This window comes from Vombatus ursinus, unplaced genomic scaffold (genome assembly GCF_900497805.2).
Source record: "Vombatus ursinus unplaced genomic scaffold, bare-nosed wombat genome assembly UNPS02014863.1, whole genome shotgun sequence".
NCBI lineage: Eukaryota > Metazoa > Chordata > Mammalia > Diprotodontia > Vombatidae > Vombatus > Vombatus ursinus.
The window spans coordinates 21069192-21092495 of NW_020954641.1; the positions used below are offsets into that span (position 1 = coordinate 21069192).

General features: G+C 39.1%; 1 protein-coding gene across 3 annotated transcripts in view; it reads left to right on the forward strand.

Moving 5' to 3' along the window:
- ATP10B (ATPase phospholipid transporting 10B (putative)) overlaps positions 1-23304 on the forward strand; it is a 334760-nt gene that overhangs the window by 239215 nt on the left and 72241 nt on the right. For all 3 annotated transcript variants that reach the window (XM_027842047.1, XM_027842049.1, XM_027842048.1), the window contains 2 exons: positions 3744-3829; positions 13433-13539. In XM_027842047.1, coding sequence (XP_027697848.1) covers positions 3744-3829; positions 13433-13539 — 193 coding nt within the window. The remainder of the gene's footprint in view (positions 1-3743; positions 3830-13432; positions 13540-23304) is intronic.

Below are 23304 nucleotides of genomic sequence, written 5' to 3' on the forward strand. Positions count from 1 at the left end.
CACCATTGTCCTACCGTGTTATGGTAGAGGGGGAAAAGTAAAGGCCTGGAGATAGGTGGCCTGAGCTGTTAACTCTGCCAGGCAGTCCTAAGAAACCTTCAGTAAGTCACTTCAGTGTCTTCATCAGGAAAATGCAAATTCCAAGATCCTTTCTATCCCTAATGTTCTATGATACTCAGAGGTTAAAATTAAGGGCAGGAAGATTTATTATGGAAGAACACCATTCCCAAGGGCTCATTGGATCACATTACTCAAGTTACATTCACATTTGAGGTAAGTTTGGATTTCAAAATCCAGCAATGAGGCACGGGGTAAAAAGCAAGTAAAGAACATGTCCTGATCATTGGCAAGAAAAGGAATGACAAATTACAGCATAATTTGTCACCATCTCGAAGCTCAGTAATTTCTTGTCCCTGAAAGAATTAATACAAGAAGGGAAATGGTGCTATTTTTAGAAGCTAGTTGATAAGTGATTTGTTTCAAGCAGGAGAAATGTGTCCGCTCAGTTTTGGTGCCAAGCAAACAGGACAAAAATATACCCGCAAACCAACTTTTGAAGACAAATTTATTGGGGCAGGGGGAGCACAGAATGCTGGAAGGGAAACAAGGCCCGACGAGGTAGCCAGAGACTGTGAGGCTACTGTGATAGGGGATAGTAAAGAAGCTCACTTGGAATATAGCTGCTGGGGGGAGGAAGCCTGACACCTTTCTGCTTTAATCTTGCTAACTAGGTGCTAAGCTCAATTGTTTCTTCTCTTCCATAAGAGTACAATTGTGAGCACCCTCCAAATATTGGTGCCCTATCTAATATAGGCCAGTGCTACAGATCTTTCAAACAACACATTTGTGGTTTGTTTTTAAAGTCTTTTTGCTTTTTTCATAATAATGGTCAGTCAAAAAACATCGATGAAGCACCTCTTCTGTGCCAGGCACTATGCTAAATGCTAGGGATACAAAGAAAAGCAAAAAAATAGTCCCTGCCCTCAAGGAGCTTACAGTCTAATTATGGTTAGTCAAAGAGCTTACATTTGTATTATGCTTTACGATTTACAAAGCCTCCTCACAGGTGATATAATAGAAGAAGCTGAGTTCCAATCCTTACTCTGCCATATGATGCTTATGGGACCTTGGATAGTCACACAAGTGGCCACCTCTTTGGACCTCATGTTCCTCATCTGTAAGATAAGGAAGTTGGACTAGAAACCTTCTAATATTGCTTCCAGCTCTAGTCTATGATCATTGTACTACTGTACCTATTATCTCATTTGTGTGAAACAAACAGGGCACGTTTTAACATCCTCATTTAAGATAGGAGGAAACAGAAACTCAGAGAGGATAACATTGCCTTTGTTACCATGTATTTGCCCTTTATTTCTATGTCCTGTGAAACTTAGTGACAAATTTATCCTTCATGCCACATGCTTATAAGGGGGATTTCAAGGGACTCCCAAGAATAACCCCCTTCACAAACTCTATTTCAGAAACACCATCTAGGAGTTCAGAGGATAGAGTGAATTAGAGCGCGATAACTGGAATCAATTGTTGTTCAATTGTGTCCGACTTTTCATGTCCCGATTTAAGGGGTTTTTTTGGGCAGATATACAAGTGGCTCGCCATTTCTTTCTCCAGCTCATTTTACAGATGAGGAAACTGAGGCAAACAGAGTTAAGTGACTTACCCAGGGTCACACAGCTAGTGTCTGAGGCCAGATATGAACTCAGAAAGATGAGTCTTCCTGACTTCAGGCCCAAAACTCTTATCTACTGTACCACCTAGATGCCTTGGAATCAAGAAGACCCTAGTTCAAATCTTGCCTCATCTACTTAACTAGCTGTGCGATTCTAGCTTGTCACTTCACCTCTGTCTGCTTCAGTTTCCTCGTCTGTAAAGTGGGAATAATAACAGCACCTAACTTCCAGAGTTGTTGCGAGGATGAAAGGAGATAATATTTATGAAGCATTTTGTAAACCTTAGAGTGCTTTATAAATGCTAGCTTTTTTTCACATTTCTGACTACACCATGCATAAAACACCACTACCACCACCTTATATAAGCGTTAACGACTTTCAAAGTGTTTTCAAATCTCATGATCTTATTTTATCCTCACAATAAAAACTTCAATGGCTCCCTATTATCTCTATGATAGAATGCAGACTTCTTATCACAGGGCACTTAAGGTCATACCTACACAGTATGGCTTCAACTTACTTTTCCAATCTTATTTCACCTGACCCCCTTCACATAGGTTCCATTCCAGTCAAAATGTAACTGTTTATAACTGTTCCACCAACTCAACATATCATTTCCTACCTCAGTCCATTTCTCCAAGCCTGTGTTGGAATTCATATACTCTTTCCTCATGAAAATTGGGATTTTTGAAATATGTTGTTTGATATTGAAACTATAAGTGATAGAACTCCAATCTGGAGTCACTTAGGCTGAGTAGTCCTCATGACCATAAACAATGAGCAATGACAGCCTGAATTGTCCTGTCCTGTCCTGTCTACTGTCCTGACTCCTTCTGACCCTGTGCCAAACACATCATAAATGATCTTGGCTTCTGATTGGGGGAAAGTCCCCACCAACACCCATTTCTGGGTTTCCCATTACAGATTCAGACCCTCACCCAACTTCTGCTTGCAGTTAGGAAACTCCTTTACCCAAATCTGGTATCAATAAGTGACTTGGGGCATTTCACTACCACATCTGAGTGTGGTTCAGAATGTCACCTCCCACATCTGAAATCGATTACCTGTCCTCAGTCAAGCTTGTCTTTAAGGTATAAAACTTCCCTGCTCAAACCTACTCAAAGAATATACTTCCACAGAGATTTTTGCCATGGTAAGTGATTCCTTCCGTCACATGAGTGACCCTGGCCCTGTGTATGGCCAAATCTCTGTCTGCATTGTCATATAGTGTGTGTGTGTGTGTGTATGCTTTTGTTTTTGCCTGCTTGCTGTGCTACATAGTAATAAAGCTCATGCTTGTACTAGCTTCTTAAGTACCAATTTTTTTTGTAAATCCTCAAACCCGCATCTTTGCTCTAACTCAGGCCAGGAGACCAAATAGAGTATTCTTCATCTTCACCTGTCAGGGACCTTTAAGGCTCAGTTCAGGTACCACCTCTTCCATGTAGCCTTCTCCAGTCCCTCCCCAACTCAGGGTAGCAATCTCTCCCTCAAATTTTCCTAGGGGCCATTGAATGATTCTCCCCTTTGCCCTATCATTTCATACCTGATACTAGTCACATACATGCCCTATCCCCATTCAATAGCATGCAGGCTCCTTGAAGGCAGAGACTTCTTGAAGGCAGTGTCATTTTTAAAAACATTTTTATCCCCATTACCTAGGCAGAGACTCTTTCTTGCATATAGTAGGCTTTGCAAAGTTTCCTGCCTCCCACACTTGTATATTTCCTATTATACTATATTATCCTAAAAATGGGAGGGGGGATCTAAAGAGATTCAGGCAATGGAGTAGGTCTCAGGCTAGGTGATCCCTATTGTATACTTTGCTGGGCTCTCAAGTACACATTGGTGATTTTGGTCGCTTTTCTCTCCCATAATGAGGATTTAACTTTTTCTTCCACTGTATTAGAATTCTCAGATGATGACAAAGAAGGGATTACCCCTTGCTGGGCTGCTAATTCGGAACAGTTCTAATAGTGATTAGCTTGTCTGATGATCCTATTAAAAACTGGGTCTATCCAACGAGATAAACTCATGGTATAATCTTTCTTACAGGAGCCTCAGTTTGAACCAGAACTCTTTCAAAGCAAGATCGTGTGTGAGAAGCCTAACAATAACCTCAGTAGATTCAAAGGTTATATGTAAGTAACCAATGGCCCCACGCTATCTTCCATTGTCCCTTGTTTGTCTTTGCAACTACTGAGTTGGGATATTTTCTTGAAATGACTTGGTGGACATTTGTGGTTCAGAGCACCAATTTCTACCACATGAAGGGAGTTTGACATTGAAAAGCCTGTCTGCTACTCAGACAGTTTTATAATTCATTTAACAATGGTTGTGTTGTGGAAAGAACCTTGAATATGGAGTCAAAAGATCAGTGTTCTCATCCCAGCTCTGTCACTAGCTAACCCTGTGACCTCAGGCAAGTCGCTTAATTTACCTGAGCCCAGTTTCCTCATCTGTCAAATAGGGATCAAACAGCAAATCACATTTGAGTTCACATTTGGGTTCACATTTCAGGGGCTCTTTCAGGCTTACAAAGCGTTTTCCTCCCGACAACCCTGTAAGGCAGGTAGTATAAGTTGTTAGAATATACTTTTGATAGATGAGGAAACTGAGGCTCAGAGAGGTCAAGCAACTTGCCCAGACTTGAGGTTCAAAACTAAGTGTTCTGACTCAAAGTCCAATACTCTTTCTACTGTACCAATACTGTATCTCTGATATACCCTAAAAAAATCAAGAACCCACAAATGTAAAATATTACAGTGTTATAATTTAATACTTCAATAGATCTATGATCTCTTTAGTACCTCCATTTCACTTCAATTCGACAAACATCTCTTTAGTACCTACTGTGTGCAAGGCATTGTGCTTACAATACAAGGCTGTGTATCCTGGCCTTCTCATTTTATGTCATTCTTGTCTATGTCCTCCCATAAGTCCTCCATAGACAAACTGCTCGTTGTGCTAGAGGTCATTTTCTAGGTCTTTTGGAATTCTTTGGGTACCAGTGGAGAACTTAGTCAGTTTGTTCACCCATTACTTTTGACTTATGACCAAGGCATCAGACTCACAGTCCAAATATAATACAACATAGATAATGTTCATTTGTGGTTTTCTAAGTCAATTTTCAGGCTGCCAGGATCTGTTTCTATTGCATCTTAACACCACTGACTGAGGCATCACCTTTTCTGATCATCTATTTCCTGGGTGATATACTTTACATTAATCATAATTGGTAATATGCTCCAGCCTACTCATACCCACTGTGCATATTTCCATTGTCCTTTGGATTACCCACGTTTTTGATTCTTTGGAGATTATGGTGTTCCATGATTCACAGACCCATTCATCATTACCCAAAGACCCAAAGGTGAATTTCTGTGTCAGGTGACAACTAGGAATTATTGAAAGTGATGCTTCATTTCTCAAAGGCAGTCCAGCCAGTTCTCTTCCTCCTGTTCAATTCTAAGCCCTGTCCAAGTCAGATATACTGATAAACTAACCCAGTGAATGGGGCTTCCAACTGCTTATTATATCCTGAGACAATAAGTATTCTTTATCCATTTGGTTTTTCCTGTATGAATCATTAAACCTATCTCTTTTGAGTGGCCAGGGATCTCAGTGAGCTAGCCCTGTAATTATTCCAAGTACTGATGGGTTCAGCACTATATCATCCCCAAACAGAAGCCTCTAAAGGACTTCACCTTCAAGAGGGAATCCCCCTTCCATTTGGACTCTTTGCAGGATAGCTTTGGTGAGCATACATCTCCTTGTTTTCTGCCTCACTTCACATTGATATCAGAGATTTATTGAACAAAGCTATCTCTATGGTTACATTTATCAAAAAGTCATATGTGATTTTAGCATATTCATAAAAGACACTTCAGATGCATCTTGGTCTACTGAATTCAAGTTTGTTTTTTATAAACAGCACTCAGTCAATGCAACATGGTCTTTATTCTCTTCACATTTCAATTTCTTGTTTGACTGTGAAGACGTGGTGTCTCTTAGAAAATCAGTTGCAAAAGCCTTCCTGTTCCCTTATCATATTTTCATCAGAGATACCTTTTGCACCTGTGTAGGTCATAGGATCATTGCCCTGGAGCTAGAAGAGACTACATACAAAGGCCCTAGTCCAGCCTGCTCATTTTTACAGATCAGTTTCATAAAGATTTCATACAGATGAGAAAACAGACATACTGGTCAGTAGTTGCTTATGTCTTCTTGCTCACAATTCTGTAGTAGTAAATCTTTTATGATTTTTTCCAATCACTTGCAGTCTTCCACCCTCTTTTAGATATACTAAAATTTGATTCCCTTATCATTTTCAAAATCATGACACCTCAAGAACAAAGCTCTTCTTTTTGACTTTCTGACGTAATTCCCTTGAGTTTTATTTCCACTTCCTTATGTAGTATATTGTGAATTGTCAACAGGCAATCACAACTTTATGAAACTTACATGAAAACTACGTTTATTACAAGAGAAATGAACATGCAGGTGGAACCCAAAGAGTTCACAATCCATACAGAAGTTTGCATATTTATGACAGTAAAACAAAAGGGAGAAGGAGAAACCAGAAATCTCTACCTAAAGGGGCGTGGCATGGGAGGAGGAAAGATGTAGTAAAGGTGGGAAAAGGACAAAACCCCTCCCAAAGAAGAGGAGTCAAGTGATGACAAAAGTGACATTCTTTTCCCTTGCAAACTGCTAGACGATGAATATAGAGTGATTTGCTCATCTACAAGAGTCCCATATGTACAAGCAGTTTCTCAGATGAGTGGGGACCAACTGGCACTTGTCTTGACTCCCAAGGACACACAGGGAATCCAATTTGGGATGCAAACAACAAATTATGTCAGCTTGGAGGGAGGGTTATGGGGGTCATGGTCCTTTTTCCTTAACATATTCAGGGCCTTCTGTATACTCTGGGTCCAGTGTTTCTGGCAAATATGACAACTCAAAAAGACAAGTTCAGAGGACCCCTTTATATTCCTAAATAGAACTGAGGTTAAAGACCGTGGTCAACAATGATGAGCATATGTATCAATAAAATGTATTTGTTTCATTTTTTCTCCTATTTGTTTCTGCCACTTTCCACCCTCAATTATAAATGATCTTGGGTCTTTATGCTGTGCTTTTTACAAACTCATTTTCTCTCCCACTACCTTTCATTCTTTTGTGAGGTCATAGTACTTGTGATCTTCCCCCAACCACCTCATTTTACAAATTGAGTTTCTATTCAAAACCTAGTCTACCCTTGGCTGCCATTTCTCTCTGTTTGGCAAAGAGATGTAGTGTTGGCTGAGTGAACTGGATTCTGGGGTCTTTTGGCCTCCTCAATGTGGCAATTGAGTTTTATCAGTTAAAAGTCTGAGGGAAATATTAATAATCAGAGTCAAAGCCAGTTCCTTTATCTATTTTCTACTTTTCATCTAATGTGATTAGCTCAAGGAATAGCTGTTATAATTGCATGAAATTCACCATTATCTTTTCTTCACCATTATCCTCTTTTTCTTGTTTGTGATGTTTTTGACCTTTGCTTTACTAGTCCATAAATTAATCTTTAGGAAATAATCATTTGAAGTTAGTAGACAGTCAATTTCATTTTTGGTGACATTATTTTATGCTTATCATGTTTAGTTTTGTCTGATTCTCTTATTGAAGAAATTATTCAGGATATATTAGCACTAGATTTCTGAATAGTCTACAAGCTTTTGGTCTTCCTTTATCCCAATTCATAATACCTTGTACCATACAATGAAACAAGGCACCGCTATACTGATCCAAATATAAGCTGTCCACTCATAGAGGCTGACATTGAGAAATGATTGCACAAAAAATGCAAATGTGTGTGCATGTGTGTGTATGTATATATATAGTATATATGTACATATATATATACCCAAAGTAGCTCTTTTATATTCTTTCAATTCAAATAAAGATATTTCATTTAATCTGATCACCACCTCCTTTTTTCAGCTTCATTACTTTGTCTTTCTCTTATTAAAATTGTAATTTTAGGCCATTCTCAGATTTTTCACAAGCCTTACTGTGTAAAAAAGCAGGAAAAGTATGGTCTGTGTTCAGTTTTAAAAACTTTTGTTATACACCTAAAAGTTTTAAAAACTTTTATTATATACCTAATTTGTATAAAGCACCATACCTATACTTGAGACCATAGGGTATTATTGTAAAAATCCCATTAATACCTCCTCTGGCTAGACCTGTTTTTTCTTTTGTATAGAACAGGGACGTGAAGAGGTTCCCTCCGCTAGTGCGGATCAGCCAGTCTTCTGCAAACTATAGTAGTCAGATAGTAAAACACTGGGAGGTTAAGTATACAGACTGAATTCACCAGCCAGGTTTTGAGGAGGTGGGACTTGAGCCAGGTATTCTTGACTCTGAAGCTGCCCTTCTCTCTGTTACATACTACTGTCTTTCCTAGCCAAACATAAAGAGAGAAAGGATTTGGATTCAATGTCCCAGTGCAGATACAGTGATCTCATATTGGAGAAGTCACATGGTATAATGGAAAGATCATAGACTGTGGAGTCAGAGGATCTTGCAAGGTTCAAGTCCCACCTCTGAAACTTGAGGAAGTGACTTAATTTCTCTGATCCCCATTTTCCTTAGCTGGAAAAAGAAGGGGTTAAACTAGAAGACATTTGAGGTCCCTTCCAGCTCTACTGATTCCAGCATCTATTGATTCAAGTATTTAGGGACCCATGGTTTTGGCAGTGTGGATACTGCCTCCAGTGGTAGAGAGGTAGCTTGGTGTCCCTATAAACAGAGTGCTGAACTTGAAGTTAGGAAGACTTGAGTTCAGATCTAGCCTCAGATATTTAATATCTATGCCACCCTGGGCAAGTCACTTAACTGCTTGGTGCCTCAGATTGTAAAATGGAAAGCATAATAGCACCGACAATAGCACCCCAGGGTTCTTGTAAGGATTAAATGAGATAATATTTGTAAAGTGTTCATAATCTTTAAAGTACTATATAAATGCTAGCTAGCATTGATTTTGTTACTATTATTATTATCGTAACACTTCTGTAACTTGTTAGGTCTCTAAGAGTTCCTGTGGCCGAAAGATTCATCATCCTTTAAAAGACTTAATGACGACCCCCTCCAGACTTATAATGTTCCTTACATGACACACAGTCCAATACCAAACCAGTATTTGAAACTTTTTCAGCTTAGTAAGGCCAGAGCTTGTGTTCCTCAATGGAGCCTTCAAGAACCTAGTATCACCTCCACTCCATGATGAGACAGACAGTTGAATTCAAGAAACAAGCATTTGCTAAGAATCAGCTAGTTCAAGGTACTATGCTTGTGGCCACAGATATAAAGATAAAAAAGCATAGTTCCTTGCTTCAAGAAGCTTACATTCTACTTGGTAATTTTTTTTAAAGTACAGATAAACATAATACAATGTCTAGCGTGACCAGAGTAAATAGGGAGAGAAAACTTTCACCTAAAGGGATCAGGAAATATTTCTTTAAGGAGCTGGCCACATATTCTAAGCCTTTACAGGAAGGGAAGGATTCTGAATTGGGGAAAGAAGAGAGGGGCATTCCAAGGACTGGAAACAACCTGTACAAATGCACCGGGTCAAGAAATGACATGTTAAGCTTGGAATCCAGTTAGGGGAAGAGTATAATATAAAGCTAGAATGACATATTATAGCCATACTGTGGCAGGTCTTAAATACCCAGCTGAGTAATTACTAATTCATTACACAGGCAATGGAGAAGACTGAAGGATTTTGTACGTGAGAGTAGCCTAATTATACCTGGAAAAGAATTTAACTTCAGAATTATTCTGATATTGGCTGTTTGCTTAGAAACCACTTCACAAGAAATTGATACTATTTTATTAATTGTGGAGAAGTTCATTTGTAGAGACAATGTATTCTTCCTCATCCCCAAAGAATGTACTCATAGGATTATAGGCTGGTCACCAACTAGATTTTTTTTCTAAGAACCGTGAACCATGGTGAATCTTCAACTGATTTTTCTCACCACCCTCACTCTAATTCCTCCTCAATAACAGGTATGTTGATCCTTCTGTGAGGCTGACAAAGCCACAGATCATAGATTTAGAGCTAGATGAGACCTTAGAAACCACCCAGTCCAATCCTTCCTTTTATAGAAGAGGATACTGAGGCCTAGAGAGGGAAAGTGACTTGCCAAAGGTCATAGAGAAAGTTGTATCAAAACTCAGACTAGAACCAAGTTCTCCTACTTCTCTGGAGTCTCCTCCATCTTTTGTTTGGGAATATCAAAGTGTTCAGAAACATAATGGAGACACCTCCCTGAATGGCTAGGCTGTAACTAAGGTGGGGCCAATTGGGCTTTGTCCCAAAACGCCAAAATTGAGAGCACTTGCACTCTACTGAGTATAGCACTTAATTGATAAGAATAATTTGTTAAAATAGGGAACAACCATCTAATACTTTTCATTGCCTCTTCTGCTCTGCTCCACTATGGCCATACTATCAGTGAAATCCTTCCCATATGGTCCTACTCTGCTCACTCTCCCTGCAGTGGTTTTGTGGCATACCAGATCTCTTTATCCTTGCAACCAGATAACATCCTGGAGTCTCCCCTCGTGGAGATTTGTGTCTTGAGGACTGAGATATCTCCCAACACACATATTTATACACACAGCCTGAGTTGAATTTGATTTAATAATTTATCTCAATCATTTAAAAAGCAATATGAAGGCACCTGTCATGTTGTTTGTGTTTGCATGTTTTGGTATGCTTGCCTCAGGCCTCAGAATAGGTAGTCACCACTCTACCCAATGAAACATAAAATGAAGGTAAGGGCTCTTTCTCCCTTTCTCTCTGGTCTTATCTTCTATTGTCATAATAATAATAACAACAATATTATTATTCATATAGTTCTTTAAGGCCTACTAAAACCTTTACATGCTATTTCATTTGATTCTACTATGCTGTAAGAGGTAGGAGCTATCATGATCCCCATTGTGTAGATGAGGTTATTAACTGATTTGCCCAAAGTCGCACAGCTAGTTAATATCTGAGGCAGGATTCAAAATCAGGTCTTCCTGACTTCAAGCCAAGCACTCATACCTATCATATAGTAAGTGCCTCTATCATATGGTACATAATTGGGAATGGTATATATGGGAGAGACCAAGGGAGAGTATAGACAAAAGAAAGAATAGAGAGAAATAATAACTTAAAAGAGAGCTAAACTACTTTAAACCAAAGACTCCATTCAATTTGGTTTGATTCAAATTATATAGAAAGCATGCACACTGACATATAACTCATATGACTTATACAAACACTAATATAAATGACCTGAAGAAGGAAAACATCATTTCAGAGATCTTTAGCTCTAAATCTGGGGCTTAGCCCTGGAGGAAGATTAGGAAGTGGCTTTCTCTGTCACTTAGATAAGGGAAATTACTTGACTAGACCACTAGCAAATTGTTACAGATTCACTCTCTAAAGTTTGGAGTTTGCTTAAAGTCTAAATAAACAAACCCCCTTTTAGAAGACACCTGCTTTTCCCAAAAGCCCACTACTTTTCATTTATCTCTTCTCTGAAATGAGGACCAACTTTCCTTACAATTCTGTTCTGAAGTTTAAAGGCATTGCTTCGTAGCATATCAGCTGTAAACAAAGGGATCCCAAGTCATCCAAATAGATTTTCTTTGTAAAAACTCAGAACCAGGTATTCTGTGGCAAAGCAGCAGCTTATCATTCTTTAATCCTCTTTCTGGCTGATTGAAAAGGAAGTATCACGTCTGTGTATCTGTCTGGGAAGCTAAAGTAGCAAGGTGTGGAGATTTTCATCAAGTATCAACACAGAAGGTCACAAAAACTTGTGATAAACTGAGACTCTAGTCATAACATACTCAACACTCATTATTTCTAAAACCTTGTCTTGGCAAATAGGGATGGATAGCAAGGTAGGACTAGGGACTTGTCATCAGGACTATTCCTGAGCGGCTTTATACATCACACCAACAAAGTAATTTCTGAGATAACCTCATCCCAAACTATAATATGCAGAATCGTTAAGATAATACCATATCTCTCACTCTGCAGCAAGGCAAACCTAGCAGTGAATCAATGAATCAATCAGTCAGCATTTATTAAGTGCAAATAACAACTGGCAAAAGGTGATGAGGGCCTGAAGTAGCGTAGTGAGTGTGTGAATTGGGAAAAGGAGACAGAGGCACAGGGCACTTAGCCTCCAGTCTGTCATCTATAAAACTGGGGTAGTTCTCCTAGATTTACAAGTGTCATAGGATTATTTTGACAGTCAGATGAGATGATGGATTCAGATTATGGTAAACTATAAAATAAATGTGACCAAAAGGGCAATAAAAAGTGGCATGGTGGATACAAGTAGACTAGCGTGTATTTCCATTATGGAGGAAATAGTATAATGGATTTCATTAAGGAAATTTATGAAGAGGAAAGAAGTGAATCATGCATATGTTCAAAGTAAGGGATAACAGAGGGGTAGCTTAGTATGGTAAGTGGCATAGCAGATAGAGTGGTAGACTCATAGTCAGTAAGACTTGAGTTCAAATCCTATCTCACTTAGAAGCTATATAAAAATGGGCAAATCATTTAACCTCTCTCAGGCTCAGTTTCCTCACCTAGCAAAAGGGTTGTAACACTTATTATGTAAGTTTGTGGTGAAAATAAAATGAGATTTTACATTTATATATGCACATGTGTATACACACATACATGTAAATATGTAGATATATCTATATGAATATATATAATACATATAGTGCTTTGCAAGCTTTAAGACACTATATAAATATTAACTATTTTCATTATTGTCAGAGAGACCTAGTCCTTGAGAAAAGGCTCCTAAATGTTGAATGAATCATCCATGGAAGATCTATGGGAGACTATGGATAAAAATCATATAGGATGAAAAGATACAATTGGTTTGCAAATAACAGTAATGACAAGTATACCCACATTGGCGAGATCTCACATCCTTTGAAGTACTGGAATACTGAAGTACTATTTATAACCTCTCAGAATCTCAGCCTCTTCATCTGTAAAATGAGGAAAATCATACTCACCTGCTACAATACATTTCTTATGTATTGAAGATATGTCCAGACTGATGGAACAGTACTCCCCCTATACTTGAAACAGCTTTTTGTCCCGCTACCTATTAAACTTCTATCTATTCTTTAAATCCCAGCTTAGTTGCCAACTCCTCCAGACTTCCTGAGCTCTTCATTTTGATGACCTCTCACCTCTGAAACCTCACATAGCACTTGGCTTGTACATTTCATGCACCTATCATTGTATTCTTTTATATTATGGTTATTTTGTATTACACGTTAATGTCATGTGACCCTACTCAAATGTAAGATCCATGAAGGTAGGGATTATGTCATTTAAATTTCATCTCTCTAGTGCCCAAAATAGTGTTCTGTACACAATAGGTGCTTAATAAGTGAACTGAAATTAGTTAGTGGTGGTTTCCCCCCTGGGTAATCAGGTTCTAATTTCTAATCCCACCCTCTTGAGTCCAGAAGTAATAAATAGAGATAACAATAAATAAAGATAGGCAGGAGGGATGAGAACTTCACTTATAGCTAATTGAGTTGTCCTGTCCTGTCCTTTACTTAGAAAGAAACCTCTCTCACCCCACCAGTTTTATGGTCCTAACCCTAGAGATAATCCTAGAACTGTTGTGAACATTTTCTTTTCTTCTTCCTAGGGAACATCCAGATCAGACCAGGACTGGCTTTAACAGTGAGAGTCTTCTGCTCCGTGGGTGCACCATCAGGAACACAGAGGTGGTGGTCGGCATTGTCATCTATGCAGGTCTTTTCACTTAATATGCTTTTCTATCAATCTGGGATTTGATTTGATTTGAGTGCTGGGCTTGGAGTCAGGAAGACATGAGTTCAAATCCAGCCTCAGATGCTTACTTGCTATGTGATTCTTGGCAGGTCATTTAACCTCTGTTTGCCTCAGTTTCCTCAACTGCAAAATGGGGATAATAATAGCACCTACCTCCCACGATTGTTGTGAGGATCAAATTAGATAATATTTGTAAAGTACCTAGCACAGTGCCTGGAACACAGTTGGCACTTTATAAATGCTAGTTATTATTAGCTATTTTCATTTCTTAGGCAAACTGAGGCCTGGAGCCATGGAAATTCTTCCCTTTTCACTTGCTGACTCCACAGGCCCAGCCCTCCTATGAATCTAAGCAAGGTTCCCCACTGTGCATGTGGATCTAAGTATGAGAGACATTCACAGTTGCCTGCTGTGAAAAGTTCTGGCCAATGCAAGGTAAACTGGGATAAAGATATCTCTAGCTGTAAAGGATACAACTCTCTGAAGCCAACTCCATTGATATGCCTTTTTCTCTCATTTTTGTACATGTTTTTCAAGGCTGGGGTGAGATTACCCTAGAGGACCATCAGACACTTGCCCAGTGGTTCGTGGAATAAGGTCCTCCTTTTGGCTCTTCAGTGAGAAAGCAGTCTTGGAGCCCAGAAATCTCGCTGAGTACCTGGAATGTGACCAGCCTGCTTTGTGCAGGCTATCCCATTCTGTCCAGAAACAAATTAATTCTATAGTTGTAAGAGAAAAATATATAGCTGAACTGCTGGGAGTGTGACCAAGTTTTCCAGGTAATTTTTGAAGGGTAAAGAAACCTTAGGGAAAAACAGCTAGGAACCAGTTTCCACAAAGGAGTGAAATTTTCACAGTTATTAAAACTTATTTTTGAAGTTTTAATCACTATCATAATCCTTTCGTATAAAATTAATCAAACTAGAAAATGAATTTGTAATTTCACTAGTGTGACAGATGAATGACCTGCCTGGGGTCACCTAGCCGAGACATATCCGTGATGGGCCTTAAGACCAGGTCTTCCTAATTCCAAGGCACTTCTCTATCCACTGTTCCATACTCATCCAACTCATATATACACAGCACTTCAAGACTTAGAAAGTGCTTTTCTCACAACCACCATGTGAGATAGCACTGATATCCCCATTTGACAGAGCCATGCAGTACAATAGAAGGAGTGCTAGATGAGGCCTTGAATCCCGGTTCGATCACTTACTGAGTATGTAACATGGCAAGTCAGTTTATCTCTCTTATCCTCAATTTGTTCATCTGTAAAAGGAGGGGGTTGGATTATATGACCTCTAAGTTTCCTTCTAGCTCTAAATCTATGACCTTAAATATGAGAAAACTGAGTCGAAAAGAGATTTACTAATTTTGTCGCGGGTCACCCAGTCAGTAACTGAACATTTATTAAGCTCCTACTATGTGTCAGGCCCTTTGTAAATGTTGGGGATACAAAAAGAAGCAAAAATGCCTTCTTGGGGAAGGGAGGGAGGAAGAAAAAAATTTGGAACTCAAAATCTTATAAAAGTGAATGTTGAAAAAACAATTTTTAATTAAAAAAAAAAAGGAATGAAGGGGCAGGTAGGTTGCATAGTGGGTAGAGCTCTGGCCTTGGAGTCAGGAGGACCTAAGTTCAAATCTAGTCTCAGACCAGACATTTGACACTTACTAGCTGTGTGACCCTGGGCAAGTCACTTAACCCCATTGCCTCCCAAAAAAAAAAAAAGAGTGAGAGGTCAAATTTAACTACCCCCCCCCCAAAAAAAAGAGGCAAAAGACAGTCCCTGCCTTTGTAGGGCCTATAAGCTTGCATGTTTTGACCAAGTCGGGACTTGAACCTGGGTCATTCCAATTCCAAATCCACCTTTCTTGCCACTATGTAGCATTGCTTCCATAGTACTTTTAACTTTTTCAGTGTTTCTTTTCCTCAGAAATTTACAACTGGAGAAGATCTTAGGGGTCTACTAATTAAAGGATCATAGACATAAAACTGTAAGGGATCCCAAAATCTATTCTTATTCAGTTCCCTCTTACACATAATGGAAATAAAGCCCAGGGAGGTTAAGTCCAAGGTCACAGAGGAGGGATTTGTCAGAGGTGAAATTTGAACTCAGATCCTCTAGATTCCACTCTGAACCCAGATCTGACTCAAGATCTTTCTATCATCCCACCCTGGCTCCAATCCCATTAGTTTATAGTGAGGAAACTGAGTCTCACAGAGAAGTGACCTGCTCAAGGTTTCACATCCAGGGAGTCATTCTAGCCTAGACAGGACTAGAACCCAGATTCCTAACTTCTAAACTTGACTGCTTCTCTGTCTTGCTCTCAACTTCTCAATTATTTTTTCTCTCCCCTCGTTTATCAGATATTTGACCTCTCTCAGGTGATCTCTTTGGAAACCTAAACTGTTTTTCATCTCACTTTTGTATCTCAAACCATCAGTTCATTCATTCAACAATTTATTGAGTCAATAATCTATTTCAATAATTTACTAATTTCAATAAAATCAATAGTTTATTGCATATATGCAAGGGAAGATGCTATGCAGATTACATAAAACACAAAAAAAAACTACAATATGAGGAAGGATGTGATGTGGCCAGAAGAGAACTACAACATGCTACCAAGAAGGCCTTCAGAGGGAGGAAAGATCACTGGTGGTTGGGAAAGAGGGTAGATCCAGGAAGGCTTCATGATCCATGCTGGATCTTGAAATTACTGTCTACTTCTCTCTTTAAATGATCCCTCCTATGAATGCCAGCCAAAAAGCTTTGACTGCTAATTAAATACTCTAGTGCCAGGGCTGCCATCGTTGATTTCTGCATCATCTCGATAACTCAGGCCCAAAAGCAAACCAAATAAGCAGTCTTGCCCCACACCAGGATGTGTCATTGTAGGACCTCATTTTATGCCTCCAAATTCCATGTTTCCCAGAACATGTGTTCAGGTGGCACAATGGATAGAGCTCTGGGCTTGGAGTCAGGAAGACCTGAGATCAAATCCAGCCTCAGCTATTTACTAGCAAGTTACTTAACCTCTATTTGCCTCAGTTTCCTCAACTATAAAATGGGGATTATAACAGTACATACCTTGAAGGGTTGTTGTAAGGATCATATTAGATAATCTTTGTTAAAAAGCACTTAGCACAGTGCCTGGCACATAGTAAGTGACTTATAAATACTTATTCCCTTTCCATTTATCATACTTCTGAGAATCCCTGTCCCATTGTATAACCTCTACCAAATGCCTGTTGGCGAGTCAGTAAGAAGTAAGTAACAGTAACAGTAAGTTACTGTTACAGTAAGTAACAGTAAGAAGGCCTATGCCAGGTGACAGCGCTATGCTGATCACTGAAAGGGGGCTGTCTGGGTTGGGTTTTTGTTTTTTTTTTTTTAAGCATGGGTTGCATGGTTGACAGACATTTTGGTGACTTTCAGTTTAAGAGCTTTTCTAACCCAGATTTGTCTTGGCTGATCAACAGAGACGTCTACTGTCACCTTCAGACATGTATCAATTTAATAATTCTGTAAACATTTAAATGCCTGTTATGTGCCACAGGATAGGGATACACAGGCAAGAATTGAATAATCCTTGCCCTAAAGAGTTTACATTCTACTGGGGAGAAACAACAAAAACACAGATAAGTAAATACATAATATATAATAATTCTTCTTTTGGTGGGAGCAGAGGTGGAATGCACCAACATCTGGAACATCCAAGAAAAGTCTAGTATAGGAAGACTTGAAATGTGTCTTGAAGGAAGCTAGAGATTTCAAGAGGTAGGAAAATATTCCAGGCATGAGAGATCGCCAGTGCAAAGTCAGAGATGGGATTAGAAACACCGTGTGTGTGTGTGTGTGTGTGTGTGTGTGTGTGTGAAGAGTCTGGACGTATAAGAACCAGGACTTTCAATTTCAAACAGAGGCATTTATATTTTATGCTGAAGGCAATAGGGAGCCAAGGTAACTTCTTGAGCAATGGAGTAACATGGTCACACCTATACTTTAGGATTATCATATTGACAATTATGTAGAGGACAGTTGTGATGGAGTGTAGAAGAAAGAGGCCAGAAACAAGGAGACAAATTAGGAGTCTATTGTAATAATCCATGGGAAAAGTAGTAAGGGTCTGAACCTGTGTGGTGGCTACATGAGTGGAGAGAAGAAAGCAGATATGAAAGATCCCATGGAGATAGCATCAACAGGTCTTGGCAACTGATTGAATATGTGGAGTGAGGGAGAATATAAAGTTAATGATAATGCCAAGGTGGCAAACCTGGGTAACTAGAAGGATGGGATACCTTTGATATAAATATGGAAATTAGGGCTTTTGGTATAAATGATCATGAGTATGTTTCTGGACAGGGTGAGTTTGTGATGTCTTTGAGACTCAGAGAATGACAAGTCCACCAGACAGTTGGTGATGCAGGATCAGATCTCAAAGGAGAGAAAAGGGCTGGATATGGAGATATAGAGGTCATCTGCATAGGTGATGACTTAAACCTTTGAAGTTGACTACATCACCAAGATAGGAGACGGCCCTAACAGAGCCCTGGGATTTATCCACAAAAAATGGCTAATGATACAGCAAAGGAGACTAAGAAGGAGTGACCAGAGAGGTGGAAGAACCAAGAGGAAAATGTCACAAAAACCAAGGGAAGAGAGAATATCCAGAAGGAAGCTGGGAGTCAGCAGTATCAAAAGCTGCAAAGATGTCCAAAAGGATGAGAATTAAGAAAAAGTCATTTGATTTATCAATTAAGAGATTACTAGTAATCTTCAGTCCAATGCTGAGTCAGAAGCCAGATTACAAAAGGTTAAGAAATATGAAGGACTAGAGGTAACAGAAGCAGAAAACATTTTGGAAGTGAAAGGGAGGTGATAAAGGACAACAGCTTGAGGGATTGCTGTTGTTCAGTTGTTTCAGTCATATCCAACTCTTCATGACCTCATTTGGGGTTTTCTTGGCAAAAATACTACAGTGGTTTGCCATTTCCTTCTCCAGCTCATTTTACAGATGAAGAAACTGAGGCAAACAGAGTTAAGTGACTTAACCAGAGGCACACAGCTAGTACGTGTCTGAAGTTGGATTTGAACTCATGAAGATGAGTCTTCCTGACTCCAGGCATGGCACTCTATCCACTACACCACCTACCTGCCCTGAAAGATTTTTGGGGGGATGGGGGAAATCTGGGCATGTATTTAGGTAACAGGAAAGGCTTCAGTGGATAAAGAAAGATTGACTATTAGAAAGATAATAGGATAATTGAAGGGTCAAGCTGCCAGAGGAGATGGGAGATGAGATCAAGGACATAAGTAGAGAGCACCTTGGCAAAGACAATCTCATACTCCAAGGTTGGAGCAGAGGAGAAAAGAATGCGGAAATTGAAGTATAGAATTGGAAGGAAAAGGAACTTCATGACAAATGTATTGCTGATGTGACAGAGAACTTCCCAAGATCTATCAAATCTGATGACTATTACCCATTTTTGGTGATTCACGTAGGCATAAATTATAAATATATGCCAGTAGAAAAATAGGAAGCATTATTCAGGATTATAAAGTCTTAGCTAAGAAACTGAGAACTATAGCGGCACAAATAATATTTTATCACTGCTGCTGAGTAAAGGCAAGGGGGAAAGAAGGTTTAGAAGGCACGCAGCTGATTAAAAAGATGGTGTTCTACTATCAGTCCTGCATGAAATGAACTCCTACCTCACCTTCATCTTTTGAAATCCTTGGCTTCCTTCAAGAGTCTGATTGACTCATCTTCCACATGAAGCCTTTACTCACCCTCACCGGGCCCCCAGTATGGGTGCCCTATTCTCAAAAATGATAATGTATTTATTTTATATATGTTCTGTATATGTTTATGTACAAGATGTCTCTCCCATTAATATGTAAGCTCTCTGAACAAAAAAAGATGGTGTCCAAGAATGTAATTCCTAGACCACGGACCATAAAAATGACAGACTTATCCAGGGATGATGCATTAATGGGCGATAAAAATATGTTTACCTAGAGTCTTACCAAGATGATTTTTTAAAATAGTTTAAACTAAAAAAAGGAGAAAGAGGGAGAAAACTGTCTGGCATATGATAGAGAGATAATACAAAGTAGGAATAAAAATAACTTTAGCGATACCCCAAAATTCACAAAAGGCAAAATTCAAGAAAGCAGCCAGCAATGGACTTGATTGTTTATACCCAAATGTGCAAAGTAAAAATAACAAACATGGCCTATTAGAGCATCCCCTAATGTAATAATTCTTAATTTTTTGTGTTAATGAATGCCTTTGGAAGTCTGATGAAGCCTATGAACCCCTTCTCATAATAGGTTTTTTTTAATACAAAAAATAAAATACATAGAATTACTAATGAAGCTAATTATATTACAGTTGTAAAAAATTCACAGAGCCCAGGTTGAGAATCCCTTCTCTAATGCGAGGAGGTAAATTGAACATTGTAGGTATCACTCAAACTTGGTGCATATTCCATAGCTGGAATATGGCTCTGAAAGGTATCACTTTATTCAAATGAACAGAGTAGGTAAAGGGATAGAGATCATGGTGAAGCAGGAAGATAAATTGATGTGAGGGAGGCATGGTAAATAGTATTCTAATGAAGAGCAATAGAAACAAACAGAGAAACATATTTAGGCTCAAACTAAGGAAATACTTCCTCATAATTAGTGCCATTCAAACACAAAATGGTCTCCCTCCAAAGGGAGTATGTCTCCAATACATCACTGGCTCTATCCTAGCTTCCCAACCCCATCTTACACTCCCCAATTTCTCATAATTTCCATCCTAGTCAACATAGGCCAATCTCCATTCCTTTTTCTCATCCTCTATTCCTTTGTTTGTGACTTTTTCTAGCCCTGAAATGGATTCCTCCTTATCCCCTATATCTTTTACTGAAGTCTTTCGAATCCTTCAAGGCCCAATTATGATGTCACCTCTTCCATGAAGCCTTCCTATTTGATGTCTCCTTCAAATTCTTCAGAATATTTTGTTTGGATTTCCCTTTGACTATTATTGCATTCTAATATGTATTTCACTTATTTGCATACTTTTTTTACTACTAGATAATAAGGGGGAGGTCTTATTTCATCTTTTTATCTATAGAAGCCTTCAAGTAATGGCCACTTATTGGGATACTATGCTATGGAATCTTAATCAGGTATGGGTTGGATTAGGTGACTTCTGAGGTCCCTTCTAAGTGTGACATTCTGCAATTCAGGTAGCAGTCTCCTGATTTTCTCCACCTAGCAAGCTGATTTCCTTTACCATCATTCTCTGCTCCCTTTCCCAGCTAAAGTGTTTCATTTAGTAGTTCATACAATCACAAGAGACAGCAACACCAAGCTTGTTTGGGCACATCATAAAGAGCTCCTCACTTACTCCCGTTGATATTCAGCAAATATTATCCTATGTGAAAATTAACCCAGTTCTACCTATGAGGCTCAAGGCCCAGACATGATGCTGCAGGAGGGGGCCAGAATCTTTCCAAGTGACATTTGCATGCATTTTCTCTCTGCTAGTGAGGAGAACATCACATGTGGGATGTGATCTCCATTGTCTTTGATTAAGATATAGCCCAGGCCCTTCAGTTTCCAAGCTAGTTGGAGTAGCTAAACAAATATATACATGTCAAAAGTCAAGTAATCATTCAAAATAACATTTCTTAAGTCATAATGGTGTACCCAAATGAAGATTCCAAACAATAAAGGCTTTGAGAATTCAGGAGGGAAAGCACATTGAGAGCTGAGGTGATCTCATAGAATCAGAAAGTCAGGGGGTGAAGTGACCATAGATGATAGTTGCTCCATATGCTTCATTTTACAGAGAAGGAAACTGAGACCCAGAGAGTTAAAATGTCCTTTCCAATGTTCCAAGATGATAGGATTATAGATTTAGAGCCGAAAGGGGCCCTTAGAGGTCACCTAGGCCATCAAATAAAGAAAGTGAGAAGTTATATGAATGACCCAACTTCACTTAGCTAATTAGTGACAGAGCCAAGGATTTGAATAGAAAGGAAGGAATAGAAAAAAATTTCATGAAAGAAGTGGAACTGGAGTAGAGTCTTACAGAATGCATAAGATTTAAAGAGAGAGCAAGAGAGGGCATTCCAGGCACAAGAGTGACATGAGATGTGAGTAAAGGCACAGAAACTGTAATTATTCTGAAGATGATATCTCTGAGGCTTTTGCCTGGCCTCCTTAAGTCTATGCCTGTTCTCTGGGCATCTTTGTCAGCCAGGTTGTCTCAGACCAAGGAAATTATTGAGCCGCTCTCTTCTGCTTCTCTCTAGCACTAATACCTAATGAAGCTCCCAAGGGCCCTCTACTTTGCTTGTGAAAATCAAAAGCAATAACAAATGTGAAAGTACTTCAAAAAATATGAAGCCCTCTACAAATAAAGGGATTATTATTACTAAGGCCATATTACTTCTACTCTGCTAATACCATCCCTTTCATTCCCATTTACACTGCCACAACCCTAGTTTAAGCTTCCAAAAACCCTTGCTTTGGTTGCTAAAGCGATCTTGCTAAAGCAAAGGTTTGTTGGATTATGTCATCCCACCTAATTTCAAAGACCTTCATAACCTTCTCTTCTTCTCCCTACTACCCCACTTTTCCAGTCTCCTTATACCTTATACTTTACCATGTATTTTGTGATTCTACATTCCTTGCTATTATTCCTCAAATAAGACACTCCATCTCTTGACTCCAAGTATTTTCACTGGCTGTCCCTCATACATGGAGTGCCTTCCTTCTTCATCTCTGCCTCCTGGCTTCCTTCAAGTCTCAGTTAAAATCCCACCTTCTATAGGAAGTCTTTCCCAGTCTGTCTTATTTCCAGTGCTTTCTCTCTATTGATCATTTATCCTATATATAATGTGTTTGTACATGATTATTTCTATGCTGTCTCCCTCATTATATTACGAGTTCTTCAAGAGCAGGGACTGTCTTTTACCTTTCTTCGAATCTTTTTCCAGGTATTGCTACTCCACAAGGCATCTGTTCCTTCTGCTTCAACTTAATCGCACTCCTAGAATTCTGGGGATGATTCTGGTTGCTCCTCTCCTAAAGTTCTCCCTTCTGCTTGACCCCTACCCACCCACCCACCACTTGCTCCTCACAAGCCTTTGTCTATAGTGCAGAGTGCCCAGAGAACCTACTGTGAATGCCAGCAAACCTGGAAGGGGGTAGAGAAAAGTGTGGAGATGAGAGTTTAAGTATTAATATTTTCCACTGGGTCTTGGGTAGTGGTGTTGCCCATTGAAAGAGGAGAACAACAGGATTTGTTCTATTTTTTGGCAAACTGAAAGGTGGCAATCCCATTAGTGCAGACTTTGTGTTCAGAATTCATGTGTATCCTGCTATTATAAATGAAACAACTTGAATCTAATTTAATAAGTCAGAAGTTTTTTTTTTTTCTTTCCCACTGTTTTGTCGCCATTTTAAATCCACATAAGTGACAAGCTAAATAACATTAAAACCATTCACTGCTGGATCCGACATATTGCTTTTCTTTAATTTTGCACAGAAATATGTGACTGGCATTTCCTATTCCAACAGCCAAGGAGAATGCCAGAGTAGTTAAAATTCAGAAGGCCACTTAATCAAGACCCAAACTGCTCATGTCTATCTACCATCTCTTTTTTTTTTTTTTATGTAGAGCTAGTTTGCTGTTCCAGGTTAGTTGCTTTGTCTCTCCCTC